The 18,418-nt window shown below is 39.1% G+C and overlaps 1 protein-coding gene across 8 annotated transcripts in view; it reads left to right on the top strand.

Moving 5' to 3' along the window:
* EPS8 (epidermal growth factor receptor pathway substrate 8) overlaps positions 1 to 18,418 on the top strand; it is a 199,593-nt gene that overhangs the window by 79,579 nt on the left and 101,596 nt on the right. Inside the window, exons 1-3 of one of the 8 annotated variants that reach the window (XM_043882569.1) lie at positions 4,272 to 4,352; positions 7,258 to 7,311; positions 15,008 to 15,068. The exons of 3 other annotated variants lie outside the window; for them this stretch is intronic. Coding sequence is in view for 1 of the 5 variants with exons in the window: in XM_043882567.1 (XP_043738502.1) it covers positions 4,296 to 4,352 (57 nt within the window). In the remaining 4 variants the exon portion in view is untranslated. Of the gene's footprint in view, positions 1 to 4,181; positions 4,353 to 7,257; positions 7,312 to 15,007; positions 15,069 to 18,418 lie in introns of those variants that run through there. 4 more of the 8 variants (XM_043882570.1, XM_043882571.1, XM_043882567.1 and 1 more) reach the window with 4 other exon arrangements.

The raw sequence follows: 18,418 nt of genomic DNA, 5'->3' as shown, positions 1-18,418 counted from the left end.
TTGTCTGCTTCTGTATTTGTGGTTACAAAATGTGGAATGTAGGACAAGGTTACTAGTAGAGATGTGTGTGTGTGTGCATGCACAATTTCCAACTTCCTTCAGTAGTCATGGGAAAAATGTATAGCAATCAAATCTGTCACATTTCAAATATATACTGTTTCTCATGACTGCTTCCGGTGTTCTGCTCTTTGTTTGAAAGGTAAGGGAATCAACAAATACCCATGAACCTTGATTAGATTTGTCCAGTGTCATTGGCATTCTGAGTGTGTGTATGAATATTGTTTTAGTTTGTGCAGTTTTGTTTTGTTTTGTTTTGTTTTTAGTATTCTGGATAATGATTAGTCATATACCAGCTTGTACCAGAGTAAGACTGTGGGTTCGATCCCTGGGTCGGGAAGATCCCCTGGAGGAGGAAATGGCTCCCCACTCCAGTACTCTTGCCTGGAAAATTCCATGGGCAGAGGAGCCTGGTGGGCTATGCAGTTCATGGGGTCACAAAGAGTTGGACATGACTGATGACTGAGCACACACCACAACTAGGTTAAGATTAGCCTTTTATAAAACTATCATTAACATTGTTATCAGTGATTCAGAACTAAAAGATATATCAGAATTCTGCTACTGGGGCATGGGACAAATCTAACCCATGGGCTCATGGGTTTTTGACTCTCTCCCCTTTCTAAGATAAGGCAGCTCACCAGAAGTAGCCATGAGAAATATGTATTTGAAATGTGACACATTTATTTGCTGCACATTTTTCCATGACTATTAAAGGAAGCCAGAAATTGCGCGCGCGCACACACACACACACACACACACACACACACTCATATCACTACTGGTAACCTTGTCGTAGCAGAGTATTAAATATACCTGTTAACTTGCTTTGGGAAAAGTGACTGTCTTAAAAGAATAAATGTTCCTATTTCTAAGCAGCTACAGTTTTGGCATTTCACAGACTCCTGGGCCTAAGAGCTTTATCTTCAAAGTGACAGGGGCTAGAACTGGAATACCCTGTTAAGATTCCTTTTGACTCTCAAGTTCAGAGATACACTGATACGGTGGGTGGGAATTTTTGTGATTGTTCATTTTCAAAAAGGCCTTCCCTTCTGTTATCAAAGAAAGAGATTATATTAATACCTTTTGTCATTCTCCTGGCTGGTTACAAGTCTTTCTGACTCTCTTCACTTCCTTGATAGTATTGCTCTCATATCCTGTCTTTTTTATTCCTTTCTGATTTTCTTCTGTTGCAGTTTGAGTTCCTAGGATGCAAACTCAGATGGAAATTAGTGCACTGGAAATTTCTCAGAAAGTGCCCTTGGGATCAATCAAGCCCTGGGGAGTGGAAGGAAGAAACCAACTCTGGGCCGGGGGAAGCTAGGCTGTCTTGGAGTCTTGGTGGAAGTCTGACTCCCGGAGGCTCTACAGCTGGGAGGGCTTTTCACCGTTGTCTCCAGCCAGTCTTTGGATGTGGGCTGCCCCGAGAGGGGAGCATGAACTTACATGAGGAGACTCTGCAGCTAAGGCCACTCTTAAGAGAGCTGATAGCCAATGCCTGTATGCTGGCATCACTACAACATCTGGGGAAAAAATCCTTCAGTTGTGAAAGAGGATCAGGGTGGCACATCACAGTTTCCACTTGATCTGTTTTGCAAGGGTTGGAGGCTTCTGAATGGGCTTGGGGGATAGATTAGAATTTCCAGGAATGAATAGTTACAGAGCAAAGTGGTCAGGAAGTTGAAAAATAGTAGAGAAGAAAAGTTGGTGTGATTAGGTTCTGCCAGATAATTAAGTTCTGGTATCGATTAGCACTTTTCTAAACAAGTTTTTAAAATTCTATTAATAGTGATGCTATTCCCTTTCTAAGTTACAGGATTCTGATGAAAACTATGGGTTCTCTATGCAGAGAAATGTGCATATCTATATGCATATAAATTCAGTTTGATTGTTGTAAAACCTGTTTGTTTTTTCACTTCCCTATTTATAGGCTCTTTTCTTCCCCCATCTCTTAATAATTCTGATTTTCTGGCATCTTCATGTTAAAACATTAGTTGAGTGCTAAATTTTCCATTTGATGTATTTGTTAGTACTCAAATACATCAAATCACAGTAAATCATTTTCTCACTTATTTTGTAATTTCTGAATTATAAGCTCCTTTTTTAGTGAGGATTCTTTTTTGCTTTTGTTTCGTATTGGTTTAGTTTTTCTAGCTTGTGGGACTCCATCATGGCCTTGTTGATGTAGTGTTACTTTTGATGGAGTTTTCTGTTTGTTTATTTCAGGTACTCCAGGGGCATCACAAGCCCAGGATCCATTTTTCTTCCATTTCTTACTCTGGAGATTCTCACAGACTTCAGAACTGTTGTGACACAGGCTTGGGGTTTGTTTGTCTTATTTTTAACTTAATCAGTTTATTTTGTTGGCTGTGCTGGGCTTTTGTTGCTGCCTGGGGCTTTTCTCTGGTTGGTGAGTGATGGCTCCTCTCTAGCTGTGGTATCCAGGCTTCACATTTCGGTGGCTTCTCTTGCTGTGGAGCACGGGCCCTAGAGCCTGCAGACTCAGTTGTTGTGGCTCGCAGGCTCTAGAGCACAGGCTCAGTATTAGCGACACACAGGCTATGTTGCTCTGCAGCATGTGGGATCTTCCCGGATCAGGGATCGAACCCATGTCTCCTGCATTGGCAGGCAGATTCTTTACCAGTGAGCTACCAGGGAAGCCCCAGGCTTAAGATGTTAATTTCTGGCTGTGTTTCCCCTGACCTCTCACCCAGACTCTCAGAGACAAACTCTACTGAAAATCTTATTAGGACAATGGGTGGATTTCTCCTGTCACCCTCATCATTCCATAATTGTGATCACAGTCCTTTGTTGACAGCTCCAGTTTTATGGAAGGACCTCAGAACCAACTTTATTTCCAACTTGTGTGCCTCTTCTTCTCCCCCTATATGAGCATTAGGATTGCTATGGATGGTTGGGCAGTTTGTATACTGTGCTGAAGAAAAGCAGGGCTGGAAATCTAGTGTGGTCTCCTGAGAGAGAACTCTCTTCTTCCTTTTTTAACTTTTTATTTTATATTGGAGTATAGCTGACTGACAATGTTGTGATACTTTCAGGTGGATAGCAAAGGGACCCAGCCATACACATACATGTATCTCTTCTCCCCCAAACTCCCCTCCCATCCAGGCTGCCACATAACATTGAACAGAATTCCCTGTGCTGTCCAGTAGGTCCTTGTTGATTATCTGTTTTAACTATGAAGCTGAAACCAGAAGCTAGTGCTCAGACATGAAAGTATTGTGCTTTTCCCATAGTTCATGCCTTCAATGTTATATTGCAACAAAGATTTTGTGTCTGTTAGTCGCTCAGTCGTGTCTGACTCTTTGTGACCCCATGGACTGTAGCCCACCAGGCTCCTCTGCCCGTGGAATTCTCCAGGCAAGGATACTGGAGTGGGTTGCCATTTCCTTCTCCAGGGAGTCTTCCTGACCCAGGAATCGAACCCAGGTCTCCTGCATCCTAGGCAGATTGTTTATGGTCTGAGCTACCAGGGAAGCCCATTTTAACTATAAGTGGTGTATACATGTCAATCCCAAACTTCCTAACTATCCCTTCCCCCCATCATTCCCTGCTGGCAACCATAAGTTTGGAGAGAACTTTCTTCTGATCCCATTCTTTGAGGGGACATCTCTGTACCAATTTCAGTTAGACATAAGCCTTAAAGACACTCCTGTGATTTCTTCTGTTGGCCACAACTATTGATAATTGCTTTTGTGCTTGCTAGCACTTTGGCCATCAGTCCTGGCTTTGGTTTGACACCGGGGGATTTTCCTTTACTGTATGTGGAGCTGTGTATTTCATTTTAAAAATCTGTTTCTGTTTTTCATTTTTTCTGTGTATCTATGGTGGAAAGTCTTCTTCATTAGCTCAGTTGACTGGATTGTGGCGCCTGTAATTCCCATTAAGTTACTTATTAACCTCTGTTCCTCCGAAATCACCTCTTTAAGTGGGAATAATAACAGCCCATCTGTACAGCGTTAGTTTAAATTTTGAGCACCTAGCAATTTCCCCATCAGTATTTGTACCATTTACGGCTTTACCACTTTAGGGAAGAGTTGGAAGCATAGTAGTGGCTGTGTTTACTGACTTAACAAGAAGAGGAAGTCTTAGTTAACGCCCTGGAGAAACCAGAGAAACTTCGTCCAGGGTAGCACAATGCCGAAACTGAAGCTCCAAGCCCCGCCCTTGCTGATGTTGATGTGCCGAAGGTCACTTGGCACCGGAGTGAACGGAGAGGAATGTCCTCTCAGCATTGCCGGGAGGATCGCTCAGAGCAGCCTTCCTGGCTTGTGTGGGTAAGTTTGAGTTGGTGAATGTTTTCTTTGCTAAGGAGGGCTCTCAAAGGCGTAATTATCATGGAGGATATTTGTAGACCTTGAAACATGTGGTAATACTTTTAGTCCCAATAAGCCCTTTGACAATATTGTAAATTCCTATTTGGACCTCTAGGGGAATTCTGGACTTGGTGAAGTTGGTACTCTAGGTGCTATAGGGTCCTGCCTCCTGCCTCCAGGGTTCTTGCTTATAGAGGTGAGGATACGCACAATTTTCTTCCCTTAGGTCAGTGTTTAAGAGAGTAATCCTCCCTCCCTCCATCATTATAACTAAGAAAAAAATCTGTTGACTATTAACAGTTGGGAAAGTATGTGTGTGTGTGTGTGTGTGTCTGTGTGTGTGTGTGTGTGTCTGTGAATTTCAATTTTTCTTAAAATTACTTAAAAATTAATCTGATATGCAAAATACTGTGATTATCCTATAAATATTAATTGCTTTGGGTTGTTCTATGACTTTAGTTGTACTGTGAAAATGTGCTTATTACCAAGCTCAGTTTTCTTAAGTTTTTATTGGCTCTGAGCACAAGACTTTGCACTGCCAGATTTCTGTGTAAACATTTTGCTTGGGACCAAGAAAGTAGTGAATATGTGTCTTTAAAGTTTTTTTTTTTAAACCCATGTATGTTAATGGATCTTTTAAATGTTTAAATAGTCAATTAATGGAATTTTTCAAAGAACAACTCTTCTCCAAAAATCCATAACTTTTCATAAAACTCTTTCATAACACTCCATAATTTTATACTTAGAGTTTTTTTAAGTATGAGCTTAATGGCAAGTATATATAATTCTTAGTACATAGAGATCTACTATTTTTTGTAGCTCTTATCTATTTATTTGTTACATTTACTATTCAGGAGGCGGCTTTTTGTTCCCTTACTAATAATTAAGTGCAAGTATAAATTAAGATACTGTAGAAAATCAGAGGAGAGCTAGTAAAAGTGTATCACAGTGCAGTGCATAGCAGAAGTAACTGATTATGTCACTGTTAGGGTGCTGGGAAGTGTCATGCCTTCTTGAGTTCAGGTGCTGTGGCTATGACTGTATGGATCCTTTTGGAAATGGAGTCCTGGATATGTTGATTTTCCTGTAATGTGTCTGTTATTTATTGAGACTCTCTACACAGTAAGGAATATTAACAGTTCACACAAGTTTAAACTACTCATACAACCATTGTATGCAGCTTTTTGTCAGCATAAAAAGAAAATGAGATTCCTAGAGATGTTTATGGCTTGATTTACTTTTATCCTTGCTACAAAGCTTTGGTCAGCTTTACAGGCCAAAATTCCCAGGCACATGTCAGTGTCACTGTTAGTATAAATCTCATACAAGCACTGGGGATGGTATGTAAAATATTTTGTCTTTTGACACACCTACTTCCGCATGAAGAAGGATATCCTTGTACCTACTGTACCTACAGTATTTTCTAGGAGGTTTCTGTTTTTTAGTAACTAAACTTGTGCACAGTTTCTTCAGTTTAAGTAAATTGCATATAAGAGGGAATGACTTAGAAGAGGTTAAGATAAATGTTTAGACTCATTTTCTATGTAAATAATTCTGAAATAAGTTGTATAGAGAGGTCTCCTTTTTCATTTATTCTTCAGTGAAATCATATATGTCATTAGCTCATCAAGGTAGGTATGATGTTTACTTAAGGGAACTGGCTTGGAGTTTTAAGGGACTCCGAGTCAGCTCATTATATTTTAGATTTTTAAATAATAGCTTAGTTGAGTTGCATAAAATTTTTGTGAAGGTGATATAATGAGGTAGATTATCATACATTCTTTTGATCATTTGCCCTATAGGATAGTTCTGATTTGATTAAACCATTAAATAGTCTTTAAAAATTCTTTTTTATTTTAGAGTTGAAGTTTGTGTATGTTTTTAACTGTTTGACAGGTGAGCATGTTAATTGGACTTTTCAGCTATGTGAAAAACTATACTTCTTATTTTAGTTAAAGTTTATGGGCTTTGAATACAAGTCTTCTGTATAGAATGTATTAACTAGGTTTGGGAATTTGATTAGAAGAAGCTTGTGGTAGTTTTAATTCTCAATATATTTTCTAAAAATTTAAAGCACCTTGTAAAATTTTGTGTCTCTACTTGGTAATGTAAAATCTCAGTTGAAATGCATGTATGATTCTTAATCTTGCTGTACATCTCACATGAACATCTGTTCAAGAATGCTTTTGCTTTTAGGAACATTGGTGTACAGTTTTTTGAGTATTAAAAATACATTGTGTCAGATGTTTAAATGTATTCATAATCATATTATTTCACTCCCCTAATTATATGATCCTAACGAACATCAGATTTAAATATCTGACAATATTATTACTACTGTAGGTTGCATTGCATTCTTTTGTTTCCTTCTTTGTTTCTAAAAAATACTTATTCCTCATTTTGTAGGTAATTTTTCTTTTTCTTTCCACTTTTTCATACAATTTGCCAGACCAAATGACACAGTTAGTATCCATTAAGTAGAGCCGTGAATATCAATCTTGGACACAAAGCCGGGAATTGTAGCTGGGGGAAGCCCTCCTGCTGTGCTTGCCTGGCATCCAAAGACTCTGAATGAAGTCTCTTAACTTATTCAAAGCCCGGGATCTCTGAAAGCCCTTTGGGCTCCCCATTGCCCATTCATCACTGATGTTGCATTCCATTGGCTGAAAATTGTCCGTGGCGTTTCCATTTCACATCATGTCAAATGCAAAGTCTAGTACGTAACTTACCACTTGTCATATATCTTAATTTATGGCCTGCACTTCTTGATCTTTATGCTTTACATCTCCATGTCCTGCTTTTTTCTTGACTCATGCCACACTAAGGTAGTCTCTCTCTCATATCCAAAATTTACTTCATCCTTCAGGTCTGCTAATCACCTCCATGAACTTTCTCCTGGTCCCCTCTTCCAACATTGAAGGTAATGTATTTTGTACTTTCTATTAAGGTGCTTCATGTTATGTTTTGTGTTACTGTTATTTTTACATGTGTTGTAATATTTTACACCTTCTACATAACATGGAAGCCCTTACATAGCATTGACTTGAAATAATCTACTGAGTTGAGTCTCTACCTCTTACTATGATGGGTTGGATGTGGCTTCATCTTTTTCTTTTTTTAAACTTTTTATTTTGTATTGGAGTATACAGTCCATGGGGCTGCAGAGTCAGGCACAACTGAGCAACTGAAGTGAACTGATAGCCAATTAACTCTGTTATAGCGTCAGGTGGACAGTGAAGGGACTCAGTCATGCATACACATGTATCCATTCTCCCCTGACCTTCCCTCCCATCCAGGCTGCCACATAACATTGAGCAGAGTTCCCTGTGTGTACAGTAGGACTTGTTGGTTATCATTTTAAATGTAGCAGTGTAGGATGTGGTTTCATCTTATAACTCCTATGCTTTCATGTACTTAGTAGATTCTCACTGTAAATATTTGACAGCTGAGTAAATGTCGTGCCATGCCAGTGAGTTAGTGACTAGCAGGCCTTTTCCTCCTCTGTTGCAATGGACACCTTTGGGGACAGGACTGTTTAGATACCTAAACACATACGGCATGGCTGTCTGAATCAGAGCTCTCCATAGCTGGGAAAGCTGAAGAAACAAAGATGCAGTTAAATATTTTAGATTATGTATAGTAACTCAATACTGACGAGGAAAGAATGACTTCTTGGTAAAGGCTTTGGGCTGTTAGGAAATTGAAGGGCAACACCGACTTTGAAAATAGTGATTATATTTCTGGGAATGTTTTTCGGGAGTTCACAGTTTGGAGATAAATACAGTCAGTTCAGCTACCGTGCTTGTTTTGAAAATGAAGTTTTATTCCTATAGCATTGATGTTAGGGAGCAATTTGAGTAGAATGTAGATTTCACATTTATTGTGCCTGATTTTACTTTATTTTCACCTAGTGGGTGAACACAGAGCATTTCACGTAGCTGAACTGAGAGCCACGTAGAAATTGACAAAATACCCATGCACACATCTCTGCCGCTCCACAGCTCCCTGACTTCACTGCATATCATGAGCCACGACCACCCATGTCTTGATTCATAAGCCTCCAATTTCAGATAAGCCTTCTTCCACCATTGCACAATGAACTCACAAGCCACAGCCCTTGGACACCCAATTCCACAAGCAAACTTCAGGTCTTTTGCAAAGTAAGGTACCATGTTTATTATTGTTTTTATCTATTTTTTAGCCATTTAACATTTGAAAAACTGTGCTAAGGTCTTGTCTTTTTTATGTGTCATTGACGGCTATTTTCTCCCCTCAGTCCTGTGCTTTTCGTGGTGTGATTTTGCATAGCATCACGATTTTTCAGGAACACATATGCCACATTATAACCAAACTGGCTGTACTAATTGATAACATACAGAATGTGAACTGAGAGTTCTCTCTCTTTCCTTCCTTCATTTCTGTCCTCCCTCTCCCCTCTCTTTGAATGGTGAGAGACATTAAAAAAAAAAAAAATCCCTGTAAGAGGAACACAGTGCAACAGAGAAAAATGCCAGAGAACTTGTTTAACCAGTGTCATTGAAAAAAAGGCATAAATTGACCTGTGGAAATAAATAGATACACTTAGAAGTATGTAGGGACTGGGAAGGTAACCTAAAAGATCAGGGAATCCCTGATTTACCCTTAGATAATAATTATGTTTAACTTTTTGTCAGCCTTTACCATAATGAGTGCTGGGTATGGATTAAGCCATGCAACCCTCACAAAACCTTATAAGTAGATGTTATTACTGTTTTTATTTTACAGATGAAGAAAAATAAGGTTTAGAGGGGTTAACTTGCCCAAGGTCATTAATTCATAAACATAAATGGCAGAGCCAGATCTTGACTCACATTTGACTTCTGAACCAGAGATCTCAGAGGTTTCTTAGAGTACTTTTACAGATTATAAAGAAAAACTTCGACTGTTATTTTCTCTGGCTTAACTGCACCTGATTGGCATCACAGGCTGTCTTTTAACCCCTGTGATAGATGAAGAATCAGATCCTCAGGCTAAGAAATTGCACAGACTCTCAGAGGCAGAGCAGTAACAACTCATTCTGACAGGGAATTCAGAGTTTTTTCCATTGTGATTATGTGTGAAAAGGGACAAAAATTGGACAGCTAGGCATCAGGTGAGCTGAAATAGGGAAGAGAGGAAGAAATTATTGTTTTGGAAGCTGGGGGGAGAAAGGTGAATTTATAAAAGTGTATCAGAATTGAAAGGAGAGAGCCTGAGGAGGGATAGTCAGTGGGGGGACCCCTAACTCTGTGATTGTTGTTGAGTCTCTAAGTCGTATCTGACTCTTTGCGAACCCATGGACTGTAGCCTGCCGGCCTCCTCTGTCCATGGGATTCTCCAGGCAAGAATACTGGAGTGGGTAGCCACTTCCTTCTCCAGGGACTCTTCCTCCATCTAGAGATTGAACCAATTGAATTCTAGATCGAATTCAATCTCTAGATTGAATCTCCTGTTTGGCAGGAGAATTCTTTGCCACTGAACCACCAGGGAAGCCCAGCTCTGTGATACAAGAAGCCTAATCAGATTCTCATCAAGGAGCTCAAGCTAGCACCAATTTCAATTCAGGATTATGGGAAGCAAAGCCCGAGGTCATGAATGTAAATTGGTTATGCTGTAAATCCGGATTAGTAGTAGGCTCAGGGGGGAAAAAAAAAATGGAAAGACAGAAGTGACAATAGAGGAGAGCTTCAAATGGCTTTATTTGTACTTCTTTTTAATCACATGAGACGTATCTCTTTTTCTTTAGGTAATCTGTTGCCTGATAGCACTTTGCATATAAATGTGTTAATTAGTGTTTATTAACACTGAAGAGTTGATAAATAGTAGAGAAAATTTTCAGTTAAGTATTGAAGAGCCTCATATTACACAGATAATGAGATGAGGATTAATGAGCATCTATAAATTTAGAGCAGGGGGCTAGCAAACTGTGTCCGGGGTTTTCTTTCTACTAGCCAAGAATGATTTTCACATTTTTTGTAGGTTATTAAAAATAAACACAAAGAATTTGATAGACACCACATGTAACCCAGAAACCCCCAAATAGTTACAACCTGGCTCTTTACAGTAAATTTTCAACCCTACCCTGAAGTATAGATTATAAAGCAGAAAAAGTTAGATTTGTCTTCTTTCAGAAAATCAGATTAGATAACAGAATCTGGTATATTTCACAGACTTTTTTTTCCCCCTTCATGGAGGAAGGAATTGATATGTAGTATAGTATTTTACTAGGGACTTTGGATGCTTTGTATATATTTCTCATACCCTTGAAAGATTTTACACTTAGAAATGAGGACACCAGGCTTATAGAGGCTAAGTAAACCTTCACATTTATTAAGTAGTGGGATTCATATTTGTCTGGGTTTCTCCACATAAGAACATGGTAGAGAAAATTTGTTCATGAAAATTGAGTATCGTCTGTTCAGAATTCTGACTTGAAAATATCTAGATATCAGATATGAATAATTTTAGTAATTTTAGCTAGTATCTAAAATATTGAAAAAATGTTAATTGTGTACACAAAAAATAGAATTGGTTGCAGAATTGTGTAATTTTCCCCCCAAACTTTAAACTTTTTATTTTATATTAGGGTATAGCTGATTAACAATGTTGTCATAGTCCCAGGTGAACAGCGAAGAGACTCAGCCATACATGTACATGTATCCATTCTCTCCCAAACTCCCCTCCCATGCAGGCTGGTGAGAACTGTGTAATTATAAAAATTGCCCCTGAAGGAAGATTTTTGTATAAAGAGTTGTAAAGAAAATGTAAAGAAGAGAGAATTCAAGCCTCATGTTAAAAACTTAATATTCACCTAAAAGAAAAATGAAGCTTAAAGTATTCTCAATATAAAGTACAAAGCAGAAAAGTATGTTCTGCTTCAGTAGAGATTCTACCACATAGCAGTTTATCTTTGAAAAACAGATTATCAAACAAATATTGGCCCGTGTGTCTAATGGTAAAGTTTTATGAGGAAGACTTCAGGGTGTAATGAAAGCATGCAATAAGGGATCTAATACAGATTGGAGGTGTCAGAGGAATAGTTCTCAAGAGGCTTATTTAAATTGAGACACAGGATTTAGGGGCTTCCTAGGTGGCTTCAGTGGTAAAGAATCTGCCTGCCAATGCAAGAGACACAGGTTTGATTCCTAGGACAGGAAGATCCCCTAGAGGAGGCATGGTAACCCACTCCAGTATTCTTGCCTGGAGAATCCCGTGGACAGAGGAGCCTGGCAGGCTATAGTCCATAGGGTCACAAAGAGTTAGATACAGCTGAGCGACTGAGCCCACACGCACAGGATTTAGGCAGTCAAAGACAAAGAGGATGATTACTCCAGACATAGAGTTCTAGGCCTTGAGGATGGAAAGAGCTTGGGATATTCAAGAGATGATCAAAGGAATCCACTGTGTCTCCTGTCGGCTCAGAAGAGGAATTGTATCTGTTTGTTCATCATTGTATATATCCAGCCTCGGACATACTTGCTGGCACAAAGGACGCTCTCAGCAAGATTTACCGAAGGGACAAAGACTGAATAGATATTTTTCTGGGAAATTCATGGTGTAATTTTGAGTCCAGGGATTGGCTGGATGTAGCCTACTGCCCTCCTCTCTGTAGCTCACCTAATTACATTCAAGCCCTCGGACTGTTGGTAATCCCAGGTTACTCTAGGCCACTGGCAGCCCAGCTTTTCCAAACCTTCTTAACTGCTGTTAAGTATCTGAATGGATCCTGACCTGGAGAAAGTCTGCACAGAAAAGGCAGGAAAAAGGAATGTAGACCACTTCAGCCGGATCATGTCCCGAGCAGGAGAAGTGAACTGGCATTATGACAACGCCAGGACTAACTCTGAGAGAGAATGAGTATAGCTACTTTGCCAAAAATAACCAGCTGAGGGGGAGGGTGTTCTGTCCTAGAGCACATGAGCCCAGGTTCTCTGGGTGATCACCGGCTGACCAAGTAACATGTGATAATCGGGCTTAGAGATTTAATTAAGAAGTTAAATACTGAAGCACTTCCTGTTTGTAGAACTTATTTCTTCAAAATCAAATTTGAACTTCTAAACTGAGATAGTGTCACTTACAGGTTGAGTGCATTGAGGGATTTATGAAGTAGAAAGAGAAGGGGAGAGAATTGTATATTTCCCAAGGGGGTGAACTACAGTTGTAGTGGCTTTGAAAGGACTGTTTTATAAGATATTTACTATAAAATAGAGGTGAAATAGGGGTTTACTACAATTAAGGGAAGAGAAGGTCACTTAAGTGGGAAGGAGAATGGGACTTGAAGACAGAAGGAAAGAAAACATTTTAGAGTTATTCTGAAATGTTAATTTTGAGTTGAAAAGAGCCATAAGTGGTAAAAAGCAATACATATATAGCTGATCATACAAGAATTTAATAATAAACTTATCTGTGCTTTAAGCTTAAACTTTAATGAACGTTAGTTGACGGGATTTAATGTTAAGTTTGAGGAATTTCATACTGGATGTCAAAAGTCTATTTTCTTACAAAAAGAGAAATACTGGCTGGCAGATGGGGTGTGCTTTCTCAGAGTTGTGAGTTCATTTTGATTAGTGAGGAAAAAAGACAACCCATGCCCTCTAAAGAATATAAGCTTTTCAGATGTACGTTGGGAGGAATGAGTTGTGGAAAACTTTTTTTTTTGAAACAGATTCTTTCTTAAGTATTAAAATATCTGAGTTAGATATTGTCAGTGTCACATGGCTTATTTCCAGGGACTAACTCCTGCAGTTAACAATTGATTTACCAAATACATCAAGTTAATGATAGCTTTGTTAAAATTACAGACTTGTTTCTTATCCTTTTAAAATGAGTCTTGACTTTTATTAATGTAATTTTGTAATTCCTTTTGATATTTGGTATGGGACTTAATAATGAACTGATTAATAATGAAAGCAAAATCTAAATCTTATTACTTTAAAAGTTTGACCTTTGAAGCCATCTTATTGAAAAAGTGTATATTATATATACAATATGGGACTTCCCAGGTGATGCCAGTGCAGGAGATGCAAGAGATATGGGTTTGATTCCTGGGTTGGGAAGATCCCCTGGAGTAAGAAATGGCAACTGACTGCAGTATTCTTGCGTGGAAAATTCCATGGCCAGAGGAGCCTGGCCGGCTACAGTCCATGGGGCTGCAAAGAGTCAGACATGACTGAGTGACTGAGCATGCTGATCTATATATGTGTATACTATATATCTATCTATCTATATCTCTCTATATATATCTGTATATTTATATATTTACCCCCTTAGGAATACTACTGATGTATTTTATTTTGCCTCAAAGTTTCCATGCATATTAGATTATTTGAGCATTCACTTAAAAAGTAAAAAATACAGAGGAATTTAAAAACATTGTTTGAGCCATTTGATCATACGTCAAATGACCCTTTTGTAAAGTAGCATATCTATTCCAAATCATTTTCTATGTTAAAATAATTATATGTGTATATATATTAGAATATATATATGTTGCCTTAGTTTATCCCATTAATATACTATGAGATTGGTATGTAGGGGGTGGGACATAGAATCCGACTTCATTTGAGTAATGAAAAAATTATGGGTCACTGAGAAATGGCATTTAAGAGGGGCTGCCAAATATGGTTAGCGCTGAATGAGAAATCGAGAATTGGTGAAACTGGATTAGTGCTCTTTTTTATCCCCCAAACACGGTTTAGCTTATTGCTTTTGCAAATTAGGGATTATATCTCTTGATCTTTATTAAAGTATGATATATAATAATCTAATTTAGTTCAAATTAAAATATGTATGCATCAGAAGATCCCCTGGAGATGGAAATGGCAACCCACTCCAGTATTCTTGCCTGGAGAATCCCATGGACAGAGGAGCCTGGCGGGCTGCAGTCCATGGGGTTGCCGAGAGTTGAACATGATTTAGCAACTAAAACAACAACAACAAAATATGTGCATATATATACCCATGTATATCTATATATCTATGTGAACACATACATACACACAAAGGGTTGGAAGGGTGGTTTTAATCTGTGTGTGTTTGCCACAGAAGTCTTGATGCCTCTGGTATGTCCTCATGACAGAGGCAGATGCAGTAAGATACAGCATTTCAGACAGCCACACCTGATAGGCTTGCAAACACTCAGTGGTTTATTCATCCCTCACTTACATTTTTTATTATCATGAAAAAAAATATATATGTAACATACAATGGCTTCCTGGTAGCTCAGATGGTAAAGAATCTGCCTGTAGTGAAGGAGACCCAGGTTCGATCCTTGGGTTGGGAAAATCCCCTGGAGAAGGGAATGGCAATGCACTCCAGTATTCTTGCCTGGAGAATTCCATGGATAGAGGAGCCTGGCAGGCTGCAGTCCATGGGGTTGCAAAGAGTCGAACATGATTGATTTACTTAGCATGCGGTCACAAGGGTGCTTTCTTCATTTCACTATTTAAATCTTCTTTCGTATAAATTCTTGGGCATTAAGTACATTCACATTGTTGTGCAACTGCCCCTACCATCCATCTTTGCAATTTTTATATCTTCACAAACGGTTCCATACTCATTAGAGTTTAACTACTCATCACCTTTTTGTCACCCACCAGCTCCTGGCAACCACCATTCTCCTTCCTAAGTTCGTGACTTTGACGACTCTAGGTACTTCATGTAAGTAGAATCATACAGTGTTTGATCTTTGGCTTATTTTACTTGGCATAATGGCTCAAGCCTCATCTATGTTGTAGCATGCATCAGAATTTCTTTGAAAGGCTGAATAATGTTCCACTGTATGTATAGACCACATCCTAATTATCCATTCATCTATTGGTGGATACCTGGCCTGCTTCCATCCTTTGGCTGTTGTGGATAATGCTGCTTTGAGTATGAGTTTACAAGTATCTGAGTTCCTGCTTTCAGTTCTGGGTCGACACCCAGAAGTAGAATTTCTGGAACATGTGGTACTTATATGTTTAATTTTTGGGGTAACTGCCCATCATTTTTCACAATGGCCACACCATTAAAGGAATGTTTTAAATTAAAAACAAAAAACAAAACATGATTCATGTTGATGTTTGGCAGAAACCAACACAATATTGTAAAGCAATTATCCTTCAATTAAAAATAAATAAGTTTAGTTATTAAAGAAACCCAAAAAACAAAAAGCAATCTTCATGTCTCTGGATTTTTTTCTTTTCAGCCATGCTGCTTTGCTTGTAGGATCTCGGTTCCCTGACCAAAGTTTGAACCTGGGCCATGATAGTGAAAGCCTAGAATCCTAACCACTAGGCCACCAGAAACTCCCAGTCTCTGCATTTTTAAAGTGGACTTTTCTTAAATAGGATGAATATAGCTCCCTTGGGTTTCTTATGTAACTAATAACGCTAGAAAATATGAGCCGTGTCCTTAAAGGTTGTTGGTGAGCACATTTTAAATTAGTTAAACTATCTTTATGCTTCTCCTTGGGGAGTTCAGAAGTTTGAAGACATTATGAGGATGACATAGGTGAGTCTTAATTTTTTAAAAAAAAAATATATAGAGCAGAATATAATTGGGGAGAGTCCCACAGGAATGAAAGAAACAGATAAAATTATCTCGAAATTAGCTAATTTTGCTTCTTAATCTAATCTACCCTCCAGAATGCCCCCATAGTTATTTCATCAAAATTAGTAACATGACTGTTACTCCCTTCACTGGTTTACTGTTTCCATAAAAACTGAGTCTAAATTTCTTTGCATGGTCTACAAGGCCCCTCACAATCTGGTGTCACACTTTTCTCTGCTCCATCATCTTTTACATACCCTGTATCACAGTTACATTGAATTATCTCACTATTCCCTAAAACTCGCCTTTTTCCATGTACCACGCTTTGCATATGCTTAGAATGTCGTCTGCTACCGGTACTCTTGCTGATGGACACACTCCTTTTGTCTTTCACATCTGGTTCTACTGTCTCTTCTCGGATGAAAACTACTGACAGCTATCCTAGGTTGATGGTTTCATAGTACATCTTTTGTACCAAGACGGTAGCATTTACTAAGTTGCATTGTAATTATCTCTTTGCACATGTCTCAGTCAACTAAGTGCTGCTGAGAGAGAGAATCCACGGTGGCTCTTTTATGCCCTCATGTGAAGCCCAACCCCTGGTGCTATGCTTAGTCGCTTAGTCGTGTCCGACTCTCTGTGGTCCCATGGACTGTCACCCACCAGGCCCCTCTGTCCAAGGGGGCTCTCCAGGCACGAATACTGGAGTGGGTTGCCATGCCCTTCTCCAGGGTATCTTCCCAACCCAGGGATCGAACCAGGTCTCCCACACTGCAGACAGATTTGTTACCAGCTGAGCCACCAAGGAAGCCCTTGAGTACTGGAGTGGGCAGCCTATCCCTTCTCTAGGAGATCTTCCTGCCCCAGGAATCAGACTGGAGTCTCCTGCATTGCAGGCAGATTCTTTACCAGCTGAGCTACCAGGGAAGCCCTAACTCCTGGTAGATGTAGACAGAAACACTGAGAGAATTTCTTGCATGATTTTGCTCACTGTATGGGATGTCTACCTTTAATAAGTAATCATTCCATCTCTAAGCTGGATTTTTTTCATAATTTCATAAGCAGTTATTAATAGCTAAATGTCTTACCATAGGCAAAGGTATCAAGCAGGCAATTTTTTTTTTACCTTCTTAAATTTTTTTTTATTTTGTGTTGGAGTATAACCAATTAACAATATTGTGATCATTTCAAATGACCAGTGAAGGGACTCAGCCATACATATTCGTGTATTCATTCTCCCCCAAACTTCCCTTCCATCCAGGCTGCCACATAACATTGAGCAGAGTTCCATGTGAGAAGCAGGCAAACTTTCCTTCAGTTGTTTGCTACTGCTCCATTTCTGTGCAGATTTCTTACATTTTTGGGCATACTGACCTCATCAGTAACGTTCTCACATTACCCTGGTTTCCTCCTACCTTAGGAGAAGTATCTGATAAGTTATACTGAAGTGTTGATAGCATAAGACATTATTACTCCCAGAGGTGTTTGTATTTTAATCATGGTTCCTAGGGATAAAAATGCTTAATTTAAAAGAATAAATCTCCAGTGATAAGAATTTCATTCACTCTGTCCCTTGGGTAAATGGTATCATTTAAGGTAACAAGAGGACTCTATGTTAACCCTCAAATCACACTAGGCAGGCAGGCTTCTAGGAGCACCCCTGAATCTTCAGCACCTCCACAGTGGCATTCACACTGGCAATGTACTTCCTGAGGCTGCTGCTTTAAAGGCCTCACCCTTCTGGGATAAATCCCCTCCTTCTCAATTTCCTCCTAATCATCTGAAGGTCAGGGTGGTGTGACTTGTTCCAAAGTGCGTTTTCTGCCTCCTTAGCTAACTAGGAATTTATTTTTCAAGTGTTTAGAACAAGAAATAGGGGGTCATTTAATATTTAACCTGGTTTCTATGAATCAGTTATAGATAGGAACGAACACTTACTAGCCAACATGGCATATTAAAGCATGATTTTTTCCTGGAAGCAAAATACTGCAGGAGTCAGATATTTGAACCCTTTCCAGTCTAGATTACTCAAGAGGAAGAAAACAGCAAAACTCAGTTTAATTGCTTGTTATTTTGAAGAAGGAAATGTTATGTGTATTTTTCTCCCCCAAGGGCCTTGTCCAGGGCAGGATCATTGTGGTGTTTTTGTAGTCCCGTGAGATGTTTCCAACATTTTAGGACTAAAAAAACAAGTGAGACTGACATCAGGGTATCTGGACCAGTGGAATGTTTTGAAGTTGATCTAAGTAATTGTTCTTCTAGATTAAAGGACTTGGTATTAGTGGTACCCAAATGCTATTGGTATGGTGGTCACATAGATGGGCATGCGTAGATTTCAGCTAGGATTATGTAAATATGACTTGTTTATACAGATGTCCTGTGTGTTCAGTTGCTCAGTCGTGTCTGACTCTTTTGTGACTCCATGGACTGTAGCCCTCCAGGCTCCTCTGTCCATGGGGTTTCCCAGGCAAGAATAC

This window comes from Cervus elaphus, chromosome 22, assembly GCF_910594005.1.
Source record: "Cervus elaphus chromosome 22, mCerEla1.1, whole genome shotgun sequence".
Classification (NCBI taxonomy): Eukaryota; Metazoa; Chordata; class Mammalia; order Artiodactyla; family Cervidae; genus Cervus; species Cervus elaphus.
The sequence above is the reverse complement of the archived record's forward strand: the minus strand, read 5'-3'. Positions and strand labels throughout refer to the sequence as shown.